General features: G+C 59.7%; 1 protein-coding gene across 1 annotated transcript; it reads left to right on the top strand.

Moving 5' to 3' along the window:
- Positions 1-304: 304 nt before the first annotated feature.
- LOC106864767 (carbonic anhydrase 15-like) lies at positions 305-7,221 on the top strand. The gene is made up of 8 exons (XM_014894430.2): positions 305-563; positions 2,097-2,132; positions 4,079-4,249; positions 4,440-4,600; positions 5,269-5,361; positions 5,652-5,718; positions 5,950-6,116; positions 6,765-7,221. Exons 1-8 carry the CDS (start codon positions 497-499, stop codon positions 6,981-6,983), a joined length of 981 nt encoding a protein of 326 aa, XP_014749916.2. The 5' UTR covers positions 305-496; the 3' UTR covers positions 6,984-7,221.
- The last annotated feature ends 5,570 nt before the right edge of the window (positions 7,222-12,791 follow it).

Raw genomic sequence — 12,791 nt, forward strand, 5'->3', positions numbered from 1 at the left:
GATATGTCCCACAACCTGTGTCTCCAAGGAATGGGGAGGGGATGGGCCAAAGCTGCTGCCCCCAGCCCGTTCCGCCTCCTGGCAGGCCCTGAAATCCATCTGTAGTCCCACACACCGTGCGGGGGCGGGATGGGGCACAGCGGGGATGCTGCCGGCCTCCAGCTTTGGGGATGGGGAGCGGGGCGGGCAGCGCAGCACCCGTAGGCGCCTCCAGCCCCCGCTCGCCGCCTGTCCCTGTCACCATGGGCAGGGACCCGGCGGGCGCGGGGGGCTGGCCGGGGGCCGGGCTCTCCCCGCTCCCTCCTAGCAGCCGAGGAGTTAAAAACTCAGCCCGGGTGATGAATATGTAAGAGCAGAGCCCAGGCTGGAGCCGAGCATCTCCCGGGCTGCGGGCGCTTCCAGCGCTGCCGCCCGCTCCAGCTCAGCACCGGGCGCACTGCGGAGGGACGGGACGGGACGGGGAGGTGCGGGGGTCCCCCCGCTGCCCCCCGCCACCATGGGCCCCACTGGGCTCGGCATAACTTTCCTGACACTGCCCCTCGTCGTGCGAGCGGCCGCGGGAGGTGAGCTGTGCCCGGGGCGGTGGGGCCGGGGTCCCCCGGGTGGAGAGGACGGGGGCGCGGGGTTGGGGGCATGGGGGGCGCCGCTTATTCCATTCCCTCCCCACGTGTCTAGGGGTAATGCGGGCTGAGGGATTGGCAATAGGGACTGGGGGACCTAGTCTGTCCCAGGAGCCCTCTCCTGCCCTCCCACCACCCTGCTGGTGGCCCTGAGCGCCGCCGGGCTCTGGAGGTCTCAGCTCTCCTGGGGCTGTCCTGGAGCCAGGAGCTGGTGGAGCCAGGGCCCCCTTGGGGCAATGGGGTCTTGGGCTTCAACCCATCCACCCTCAGACCTGCACCACCGGGAAACACCAACGAGGACGAAACCTCTGAGCGAACGGGCGCTGCCGTCCCGGGCGAGGCGCTGGGTGCTCACCTGCATCCCGGCCAGGCTGGGGGCGCCCAGCGCTACCTTGGCTCCTGCCGGAGGATGCTCAAGGGCTGATGCGTGCAGATCTGAGGATTTCCCAGGAGTTCTGCTTGCCCTTGGACCCCAAGATCCCTGCTCTGGGGACCGTCAGAGTCCTGCCTGCACTGTCCTGCTCCCAGTTCTCCTCTGGGGCTGGTGCCTCCTGTACCACTGTAGTGAGACTTCGGATGCAGTGCCGCAGACTGGGGCCTTGAGCAGCACAGGTGGAGGCCGGCAGGGCTGCCTTTGTCCTGCTGGTCCGAGCGGCTGTGGCTGGCACGATCGCGTGGCTGGGCTCGCCTGCAGCCGGCTCACTGGCACGGCCCCTCGGCCATCAGCGGGGACCGTTCACGTGGGCTGGGCCCGGGCAGCACCGAGTTGTTCTGTGCCTCCTGCCAGGAGCAGAACGGGGAGCTGAGGAGGGAAGGGGTGCGCTCCCCAGCTCCCTCTGCAGAGCCGATGGCCCTGGGTGGATATGCAGCCAGCAGAGCCGGAGCAGGGCGCCAGCTCTCTCGGCATCCCCTCGGTGTCCCTGCACCTGCTGCGCCGGCACAGCCCGTGGTACCCACAGCCACCCGAGCGCTGGTGGGAGCTCTGGCTGAGGTGCCCTGAGTGACGGGACCAGCCACCACCCCTAGAGCGTGGGCTCGGGCCTGCCCACCCCCGCCTGCTGCAGCCCCCCGGCCAGCCCAGGGAGCCAGGGCACACGGGCAGGGCTGGGACAGCTCCCCTCGGCTCCTGCTCGCCCGCGGCCGCTGGGGCCGCTGCTGTGGGGTGAAGGGCTCCCCAGGGTGGACAAGGGGGGATGGCCCCGCAAGAGCTGGGGAAGGAGCACAGTGAACAGTGAGGTTTGGCTGCCTTGGAGCAGCGATACTGAGGGAGGTTTCCCTGTGAAGCGTCTGGGGGAGGCAGAGAGGGTGCGAAAACACTATCGCCAAAAATAACTTGTGATGAACACAAGTGTTGGCGGGACCCCGGGCTGCACTGGGGGATGTCCTCACTGTCGGGGGGTTGGGCACGGCCGAAGGTGGGTTTGGGGAGGGGTGCCTGTCTCCATCACCTGCCCTGAGCTCTCCTTTCTCCTGCAGGGCAGTGGTGTTACGACTCACAGGACCCCCAGTGCGGTGAGTGGTGCCAAGCGTGAGTGTGTTCGGGCTGTGCAGGGCTCAGACCCTCGTGTCTCCTCACAGTGCTCCACTGAGAGCACCCTGGGCAGCATCAGCAAGGCCCAGGGAGGAGTGTGACATGGAAAGGGGCAAATCCCCCTGTGTCACACAAACGTGGGAATGGTTAGAGAAGCTTCACTTTCTGGGGTGTTGCTGTAGACACTCAACAAACACCTGAGCCTCTTGGAGCAACTCAGCCCCACCCCTCAGCCAGGTCTGGGTGCTCCTGGAGCAGCACCAGCTTTCCCCCTTCTACCTGAAACAGATTAAGTCCAGGTTTTAAAATACTCTGTTAGAAACCCAGTGCAGTGCAGGCAGCAAGGGGGACTGGAGGTCTAGGGGCCCGACTGAGGAGTGACAGCTCCCTTAGAGCAAGCAGCAGCTCTGCATGGCTGGGGGCATTTTGTCTCAAAACATACAAATACAAATTGCAAATAGCTTGTAAAAGGTTAATTAAAGATCATCAAGCATTTAATCAGCTGTTACAGCCCAGCTGTTTTATAGCTCTTGGGTTTACATGCCCTGTGGCTCGTGAGTGTGGATTGCTGGGCTCCGCTCATCCCTGTCGGAGCGAGGCTCGGTCTTACCCGGTTTTGGCAGGACAGAGGGGCCGGTGGGAGGCGGCTGCAGCAGCGTGGAGCCGGCTGTGTGCCCGCAGCAGAGCCATGGAGTGGCCCCTGACTGAAGGCACCTGGTAATCTGTGGGGCCACCCAGTTACACCGTGCCAGGAACCTGGTGGGATGGTGGCACGGCCAGGCTGCAGCTCCCAGGGCTTCCAGGCAAAAAGTTGCCTGAAGTAATGAGAGGAGAACATAAAGGGTAAGGGCTGAGCCCAGCGGGGCAGGAGATGGGATACAGCCCACAAGTGTCTGTGTTTTTTTCTGCCCAAGAGGAAGGTAAACGTCAGAGCTGAACCATGGGGCACTGCTGGGGGAACAGTTCCCCAAACCTTGGCTGCAGGCAAAGGTGGCCCAGCCATGATGTGTGTGAGGAGAGCCAAGAGTGACTGCTGGGATGTGCTGATCTCCCCTGGGAATGGGGTTGCTCTGGGAGGACAGGACTAGAAACACCGAGGGAGCTCCTGTTCCCTGGCTGGGACTGAGCCCAGGTACTGGCAGTCCAGTGCTGACACCTCTGTCCTGGGCTGCACCAGGAGGAGGAGTGGGGTGCTGTGGCAGCCACAGTGAAGCAGTGAACAGCAGGATGGCTGGCTGGCTACATCCTACAGCTTTGGTCTGCCCCAAGTGTTGCAAGAAGAGACGATGCTGGGGCGATGGGGACAAGCCACATATATGGCTTGGTTGTGTGTTCTGGCCGTGGTGGCAGCCATGGGCTGCTCACAGAACTCAAGCAGCATGGTGGGTTTGCAGTGGGTCCAGCTGGCTGCCAGCACTGCTGTGTCCTCACCCAGCTCCTGCCATGGTGACCCCCTCACCCCAGGAGCTGCTGATCGGCAGCTCTGTGTCACTCTGGAAGCTGTGTAGGATTTGCCCCAGGATGAGTTGTGTGGCCAGGTTGTACTGTCACCTATCACAGCTGGACAGAACCAGCATGAGTAGATTAAATATGCTAAAAAACTCTGGAACGGGCAGAAGGGGCAGGGAGAAAAGCCTGCCCTTCACCAGCGTAAATGTGGACGATGCTGCCAGGCTAAATATAGCCCCTGGCCCCTCGAGGAAATCCTGCTGAATTATGGATGAGGCTGCAATAAGCCCCTGCTCATCAATAGGAAGGAAACTTAGCCGGGCAGGAGAGCAGTTCCCATGGGATGTGAGAGAGCACGGCCGGGCTGGCAGGGACAGCAGGGCTGGGTGGCGACAGAGCCACCCCTGGCCTTGTGTCCCCCTCTGGGGGCAGCGGTGGTTCAGTGGCTGCCCGTGGTGCCCCTGCTCCTCCTCTGCAGGGCCCAGCCACTGGAAGGAGCTGAAAGCCACCTGCGGTGGCGACAAGCAGTCCCCTGTGAACATCGACAGGCGCCGGCTGCAGCGGGATGGTGGCCTCGGGGACATCATCTTCGAGGGTTACGACCAGGCTCCCCCTGGCAAGTGGAGGCTGACAAACAACGGGCACACAGGTGCGTGCTGAGGCTGGGCACCTTCTCCCGTCATCATCCTAACGGGGACTTGACTCTGGCGCCACTCCCGGGTGCTGCAGGATCCCAAGCACATTAATGTTAGTGCTGGGGTGAAGCTTGGAGACAAAGAGCTGTGCCAGGGCTGTTCCCCATCCTAAGCCTCCCTCACCCTGCCCTGCTGCCCTTGCAGTGATGCTGACCCTGGCGAATGAGTCGGCCTCTGAGCACATCACCATCAGTGGTGGGGGCCTCCCCGGCAGGTACCGCGCCATCCAGCTCCACTTCCACTGGGGCAGCCCGGCCCAGAATGGTTCCGAGCACACCCTCGACGGGCGCCAGCTCCCCATGGAGGTATGTGAGAAAAAGCCCCCATCACGTTCTGGGTCGCCCAAGCCCTTGGTGGTGGGAAGGGGTGATGCTGGGGCACCCCAGGCTGTCATGCAGCAGGTGACTGGGTTCTGTGACTCTGCACTGGTGGGTTCAACAGTGCTCCAGCACAGGCACCTGGGTGGTGAAAAAGCAGCTGATGTGAGGCTTGAGGTGTTTCTTTACCATGCATGGGCCAAGCTGCTTTGTCCAAGGCACTCAGGGGGGTTTGGGGGGCTCTGTGCCCTGCTGGGATCACACACTGAGCTAGTGAAAGCAAGTGAGAGCAAGCAGGAGCTTGCTGTGCCAAGCACATTGGGATCCTTCTGGATGAAAGAGGCTCTGCGCCTCTAAAATATTCATTATCTGCCAGAGGAAAGCAGAATTTATGTTCTGTGTCTGGCGAGCACCCTGGGACTGCTGGCCCTCTTTTGCACACCCTTCAAAGGATGCTTGCTTCTTTGGGGTGCTTTGATCCTCTGAGCACCCGCCCCACAGAAGTGCCAATAGGACCAGAAGGGCTTTACTGGGAGAGGCTGACTCGGAGTGTGGCCGTCCCAAGCTGGCTGGAAGGTTCCATAGCAGAATGTCCTGCTGCCAGGGTGTTGGCTGGGGGCAGTTGTGCACGCTTGACTCCTCTGTGCTTTCTTCAGATGCACATTGTCCACATGAATGCCAAGTACCAGACACTGGCAGAGGCCAAGGGGCACCCCAACGGGCTGGCTGTCCTCGGCTTGTTCTTCCAGGTGGGTCTGCAGGGCCTCCTAGAAATTGGGTGCCGATGGTGCAGCCAGGTGAGCCTTGTACGGTGTCCCGAGGGAGTGGGAAGGGGCAGCAAGGCTGGGTCAAGGTCAGGAGAGGCTGGGCAACCCACTGGCTGTGCAAGAGAGGGCTGGCTGGGAACCCTTCCCCACTGCTCTGCAACAGTGTGAGGTAGGGCTGGCTCTGCCTGTGGCTGCTTGGCAGGATGGGATGGCCCAGCTCTGCCCTGCTCAGGCTCTGCCTGACTTCAACCACTTACTCTCCCTGTACACAGGTCTCTGAAACCACTAACACCAACTACAACACCATTGTGGCAGGGCTGAGGAATGTCTCCCATGCTGGTGAGCTGCCTCCTCATTGGAGCAGGGCAGGAAAGGGGAGACCCTGCTGTGGGAGGGCAGGAAAGGGGAGACCCTGCTGTTGGAGGGCAGGGATACACCCCGGTGGGTTGGGTGGAGGAACCTGCCAGTCTCTGGGTTCATCTGCTGAGGGGAAATTGATGGGGGTGGCCCTGCTGTCCCCACCACATCCCTGGCAGGGGACAGGCTGAGTGCCCCTGTCTTGCCCCGCAGGGGACTCTGTGGATTTGGCCTCCACGTTCCGCCTGAGCACGCTGCTGCCGCGTGCCGGCCGCCTCTCGGGCTACTACCGCTACCAGGGCTCCCTCACCACCCCCGACTGCAGCGAGGCCGTGGTCTGGACTGTTTTCGAGGAGCCAGTGGAGATTGGCCGGGAGCAGGTACTGGAATGTGCAGCCCCGCGTGCCAGCACATGAAAGGCTGGATCCCCAGGGTGACCTCTCTCCTTGTCCTTCCTGACCCTTGAGCAAGAGCACAGGGAAAGTCATCTCTATAATAATGCTCCTGGCAACTTGGCAATTAATTAATTTTATGAAGGTTAAGTAATGGAGATGTGGCCACCTGCCAGTGAGGAGAAATCCCATCCATACTGCTCTCCTGCCCAGCCTTGGCATTCAGAAAGAGAAATGGGAGTGAATCCATTTGAGCTCAGTAGATGGATGGATGGATGGATGGATGGATGGATGGATGGACGGAATTCTCCTTTGCTGCTCAAACATCTTAGCAGATGTGTTTTCTTGAGGGAGTCATGGGCTAGTCACTCTCTAAGTGCTCCCTGTTGGCACCAAACCACAATTAGCTCCTTTAAAACTCAAGACCTGATCTTTGTAAGGACCTGCCTCTGTGCTTACCTGTGGGTCTGGCTTCAGGAGGGCAGTGGGGGGTGGTGGGAGGACACCCACTGGTGTGGGGCCATGCCAAGGCTCCCGTGCCATTGGCAGCGGGACAGTATGAGGCAGGCTGACAGTGGGCAGGGGCTGGGGGTGCCTGGCAATGCATCCGCCCATCCTCCCTCTCTCCCTGCACAGCTGAAGGCATTTGTCAGCACCCTCCACTTCCCACTCGAGGGATCCATGCTCCTAAAAATGATCAACAACTTCCGCCCGCCACAGCCCCTCCGCAGCAGGAAGATCTTTGCCTCCCGGGGGGCCACAGCCAGCGGTGTGTCCCTGCACGGGGGCCACCACCAGCTCCTCTTGCCCCTGCTCCTCCTGGCCCTACTCAGCCTCTTCTCGCCAGCCCAGTAGGGTCTGGCCCTGCTGCAGTGGAGATGGAGGTGATGCATCTTGTTCATGGGAAATGGAAAACAACAACAAAAAAAAGCACGTTGAAACCTTGGCTGGTTGAAGATTTTGTGAGCCTGCATCTCTGCAGAGGCGAATCTCTGCAAGCCTGGAGCTGCCTTGGGATGCCCCGTACATGGGCAGTGGGAGCTGCTGGCAGGGGCATGCTGTATTGACTGGAATAAAGCCAAGGTCCTGGTCAGTGGGTTGCTGCCTCTCTTTTGCTGCCTCTGTATTCCTTTGCCATCTGGGGCAGGTGGGGAGGGAGCTGGGGGTGGTGTCTGGGTGGCTTTCAGGGATATCCCCTGCGTGGTGGTGCAGGCAGGCAGGCAGGAAAGATCCATGCAGATCCTGTGCTGCAGACGCTGCCCTGCTTTCCCCAGGGCTGGGGCTGGCTGTTGGGGGGGTGGAGGTGTCCCTGGGAACACAGCACCTGCAGTGGCCTTGTGCAGGACACAGGGATCTTTCCATGGAGCTCATTTTGTGCTGGTAGGAATAACTGCAGCTGCCGGCGCTGCCAGGGCAGGGCTGTGGGAGTGGGGTGCTTCATAATTAATGTGCTGGAGCTCCAGGCATGTTCCCATCCTCTCCTAAATTACGGGCGAAGAGCACAGGCCGTTATCTGGGAGAAGACCGGAGCAGGCCGAGATTTTTCATCATTTCTGGAGGGAGCCACTGCCGGGCTCCAGCCCCCAGCCCCACGGTGGCCGCGCCACCCACGGGTCCTGAGCATCCTCTGCGGGGGGAAGCCCTCACTGCAAGAGGCTCGCCGTGGGTGGAGGGGCCCCGTGGCAGATCCCCGATGCCCACGCAGGGGGGATGTGGCTCTGTGATCCCCCTGGAGCTCAGGGCTGGAGCGGCGGGACACGGGGACGCTCCGGACACGCGGGGGCGCCGCGGGCACGCGCACGGAGACACCCCGCAGCGGCGAGGCCGCCACCAGGGGGCGCCCTCTGCACGGCGCGACCCCGACACGGCCACGACACCGTCACCTGTGCCCCGTGTGCTCCTGTCCCCATCCCTGACACCGCCACCTGTGCCCCGTGTGCTCCTGTCCCCATCCCTGACACCGCCACCTGCCTGTGTCCCTTGTTCTTTTGTCTCCGTCTCTGTCATTGCCACCTGCATCAAGTGTCCGTGTGCCTGTATCTCTGTGTCCTGCCATCGCCACCTGTGTCTTCCTGTCCCTGTTCCCCATGTCCTTGGGACGTTTTCCTTTGTGTCCTTCGGCCCCTGTCCTCTGAGTCCTGTGCCACATCCCTTAGTGTCCTCATTCACTTTCCCCCTCTGCCTCTATTCCATATTCTGTGTCCTCATGCCCCCGTGCCCCATGTTTTCTGCTGCTGTCCCTTGTGTCTTCATACAGCTGTTCCTTGTGTCTCCATGTCCCCGGCCCCTGTGTCCCATGTGCCACTGGCTCCCATGGCCTCTTGCCACTGTCCCCCATGTCCGGACGCCATTGTGCCGTCTCTTTATGTTCCCGACCTCAGTGTTCCTATGCTCTCTCTGCCCTACTATCCCCCCTGCTGTGCCGTCTCCCTCTCATGTCCCTCATGTCCCTCCCTGTGCTCCCTGCCCCTCCATGTTCCCATGTCCTCCATTCTGTCTGTTCACTCATGTCCCACCATTCCCAGCTGCACTGCCCAGCTCCACCTTCTTGTGCCCAAAGGCCACAGGGCAGCTGCCCCACAGACATGCCCAGGTCCGGCCCAGGGTGGGCCCAGCCCCATCTGGTGAGAACAGGAGCCCAGTTAGCTGTGGTGAGCCCCAGGTGGCTGCAGCCCCCCATTCCAGGGTGTGAGGGGCACCCAGGCAGTGGAATCGGTGCCTGCCCAGGGGAACCATGGCGGGCACAGGCTGTGGCTCCCAAAGGCATTGGTGGCCAAAATGTTGGGCAGTAGCTCTGGTAGCAGGCACTCCACAGGGTCCCCATCCCTGTGAATAGGTCCCTGGGGAACCTATCCTGGCTGGCTGTGGTGTCCCCAGCAGAGGACAGTAGTGCCACCAGGCTGGGTCTGTCAGCTGGACACCAAAATCACCCCAAAGGCTCAGCACACACTGGGCAGCCTTGCTGGGACCCGAAGTCTGGGAAGGTGCTTTGCCTCTGCTGGGAATGCTGGGCTGCCTGGGGAAGAACATGGCAATGCACCCCCTCCCATGAGCCATTGCTGAACTGGGGCCAAAACCCATCTTTTCCTGCTTTTACCCTCCCAGCGACACGGCCAGGCAGTGGTGCTCAGGGTGCCACGTGCTGGAACGTTTGTGCCAAGGCAGCAGAGCGTGGCGAGGCCAGGGCTATTCCTGGCTCCCAGCTGATGTTTGGCTGAAGCGGGCTCTTGGTTTTGGCGGGCTCTTGGTTTTGGCGGGCTGTAATTTTAGCAAGGGCTATTTCCAAGCTGTGGTCAAAACAGCTGCCTGTGAGTGTGCCTGGCTCAGCTGGGGGGCTGTGATGTGCATCAGCACCCCCTGCCCACAGCCAGCCTGGGGCTCTGGCCAAAAGTGCCCAAAACATGGCAGAAATGTTTAAACCTGGTGTTTTTTCCTTGCAATGGCTGCAGAGGAAGGGGAAAGGGCTGTGGCTCTGGTGAGGGGCTGGCATCATGTGCACAGGGTGAGGAGCTGTGTGATGGTGTCACTGGCTGGGGTAGGACCCCAGAACCCTTAGGGATGGAAAAGCTGTCTAAGATCATACTGACACTGCCAGGTCCAGCCATGTCCCTGAACATCACATGGACAGGATGCAGGGTCAGTCCCGGGGTGCACCCAATGTTGTCCTTCACTCCCCCTCACGCTGTCTGCTCTGCCCACCCTGGCTGTGGAGAGGGAAAAAGCCAAATTTGGCTAAAAGCCCTCCCTAACTGGGTGAGCCTAATGCTTCTGCTCCCTCCTGAGGGCCTGGTAAAGACCCTGGCAGCCACCCCCATCACGCCCCTCAGATGCTGCTGCCACCACCTCGTTGTCACCATGCCACCACCATTCCCTACCTAGAAATTTCTTAACATTAAACGAAAACGTCTCACACAGGGAGTCATAACAACGTCTGCAATTCAATGACCATGTTCTCCCGACAGGGAGCACCAGCCCTGTGATCAAATCTTTCTCCATCAGCACACCTGGCTGGGGATCAACACCTGTTTATCTCAAATATGAGAGAAAACCAGGGTTTGCTGAGTCCCCAGACCAGGCTGAGGCTCTCCTGGGAATTACATTTTACTAGCACAATAAAAATGAAATAATAAATATTTTGAAGCAGATGTAAGTTGTTTATTTTTTAGTGGGTTCAGCTTGTTTACAATCTGCTTACAAGCCCGGGCAGTTATCTTTGGGGCTGTTTACTGGGCTCTCCTCCTGGCTCTGGTGTGGTTTCATACACATCTAAATAACCCCCAGCAAGGGGGTACCTTCCTGCCAGCTGTGTGCCCTGGCAGTTGCTGTTTTGACACAGTTATGCAAATGATTGCTCTCGTCTTCACAAATGGGCTTGAATGCTCAGGTTGTGTTTTCGACCACACCACCCTGGAACATTTATTTATTTCATTTAATTCTCTTTTAATTGCAGGGCAATAAATTTTGGTCTTGCGCTCTCTGGCTGTCTCCAACTGGGGCTTTGACCCAGGGCTGCCCAGGGGTGTTTGATAGTATTTTGTCATTCATTACTTGTATTTTATAATTTATATCCCATATTTTATTAATTTATAACGTGCATTTTATTAATTTTTAACCTGTGTTTTATTTCCCAGACTTGGGAAAACCTGCCCCATATTTTTTGAACCTGGAGGCTGCCCCTGTACCCTGCAACAGGTCAGACTGAGGAATGACCCCAGAGAAGGGGCTGCCTTTGGTAGCAGGCAGGGACTGATTAGTTTAATTCAGTAAATGAGTGAGTAAATTCAGGGTGATCCGAAAGCAGCAGCAGGAAGCTGCTCAGGCTGGTCCCCCTCTGGTGATGGCACGGGGAGACAAGGCCACAACGTGAGCGGTGTCAGGGTCTTCCCTGGCCTCAAAGCCCATAAGTGTGGGGTCAGTGGTGGCCAGCGTGGGGGCTGGATGCACTGGGATCACTGGGGGGGGTGTGTGTGCACATTCCTGCACATACACGTGCAATGTGTGTGCACACACGTGTGTGTGCATGTTTACAGCAGCTGGGACATCCCACACCGGGGCAGGGACCACCCTGTCAGGGACCCTCCGGGGCACAGGAGGGGTGACCCTGTCTTGGGGTCACATACCAGCACCCACCAGCACCCAGTGGGTCCCTGGTTCAGCAGCAGCCACTGCCAATTTTGGGCAGCATCATGCCACCCCAAGACCTTTCCCCCATCTCAGGGGCTGACGTCCCCCACAAGGTGCTGACCCCTAAGGTGAGATCCCAGTGGGGCAGGGACACAGAGCTGGCCACCATCTCAGGGCTGAGCCAACCCAGGCTCGGCCGCGTGGTGCTCACTTGCCTTCACACGTCAGCACCCACTGGAGACGGTTTCACTTCCTTTTTTGGGGCGCCCTTTAGAATTTCTGATTGGGGGCTGTAGTAGGTGAGGAGTAAATTTAGCCAGGGGATGCCCCACTGCCGCACAGCTGCACGGTGGGGCTGGCTGGGGGAAAACAGGGGCCAGTGCTGGCGTGGCACAATCTGGGCTCTACACAGCCTGTCCCTAAATCCTTCAGAGAAGAGGGCTGTGTGAGCAGAGGGCATGTCAGCATGGGGTGCAGGAGCCAGCAGCACCCTCCAGGTGCTCGGGGGCTGCGCTCCCCTGTCTCAGAGGCTATGGGTGTCACCCGGGCTTGGCACAGGTAGCACCAAGGCGAGGGGACTTGTGCCATCCTCCCACTGCTGTCCCGGTGGGTCTGGCTCTGCCCCACTCCCTTCAGCCCGGGCTGGGGCTATTCTGGGACCCTGCTCTTGCTTTCGAGTTTCAGCCCTGCTGCCTCCAGGAACGCGGCTGTTTGTGTGGCTGCAGCTGCGCTGGGGCGGGCGGAACCCGTCCCCTCCTGTCCCGCGCTGCCACGCCGCCCGTGTCTCTCCAGACGAGGTGTTTCATCAGCTCCAGGTGCACTCTCTCCGCTCCTGCCACGTCCCCACAAAGAGAGACCCCACCTCCTCCTGGGGCTTGCCTGGCCTGGGGAAATCACCCAGTGATGTGCAATTAAAAAAAAGCAGATCAGGGCTGTTTATTGGGGCACAAATGTGGCCGAAGGTGGTCGTCATGGAGGGGACCCAGGGAGGGTTTGGGGACCAGAGCAGAGCTTCGTGCTCGAGTTTTGTGGCAGTGGTTTGGGAGGAAGGGTTGCAAGAGCTCCCGTGGTCCCACACTCCTTTGCCTACATTCCTGCATCCCTCACTCTGTTCTCAGCTGTGGGACCCCTCCAAGCCCAAGGTGTCCAAACCCTTAGGGTTTATCAAATGGCTCCTGAAAGCCTTGTCAAACCCTCACTTGGGAGCCTCAGCCTGGGAGAGGAGTTTTCACCAAGTTCCAGCCCTTCATGGGATCCACTGCTTCTTTCTGCAGCTAATTAAAGCCTTCCTGAAGCATCTCATTTACTAAATTAGATCCCCCTCATTTTAAAATTACTGGCAAGCTGGGAAAATGAGAAAATAAATGACTGTTAAAATTGCAGTGCAGGAGCCGGCAGAGTGAGAGCAGGAGCTGCAGCTGGGAAGGGGAGGGAGGTTTCGGTTCTGCTCAGCACATTTGCTCACCAGACACCCCCAGCGAGGGTGGTGCAGGAGTGGATCCAGATTGCTCTTCCCAGGCCCTGCTTCCCTCCCTGCCA

This window comes from Sturnus vulgaris, chromosome 19 (assembly GCF_052056855.1).
Source record: "Sturnus vulgaris isolate bStuVul1 chromosome 19, bStuVul1.hap1, whole genome shotgun sequence".
NCBI lineage: Eukaryota > Metazoa > Chordata > Aves > Passeriformes > Sturnidae > Sturnus > Sturnus vulgaris.

Coding starts and splice junctions, on each gene's coding strand:
- LOC106864767 (XM_014894430.2), top strand. CDS start 497: ATGGGCCCCACTGGGCTCGGCATAACTTTCCTGACACTGCCCCTCGTC. Junction 2,133..4,078: donor CTCACAGGACCCCCAGTGCG/GTGAGTGGTGCC, acceptor CCTCCTCTGCAG/GGCCCAGCCACTGGAAGGAG. Junction 6,117..6,764: donor TGGAGATTGGCCGGGAGCAG/GTACTGGAATGT, acceptor CTCCCTGCACAG/CTGAAGGCATTTGTCAGCAC.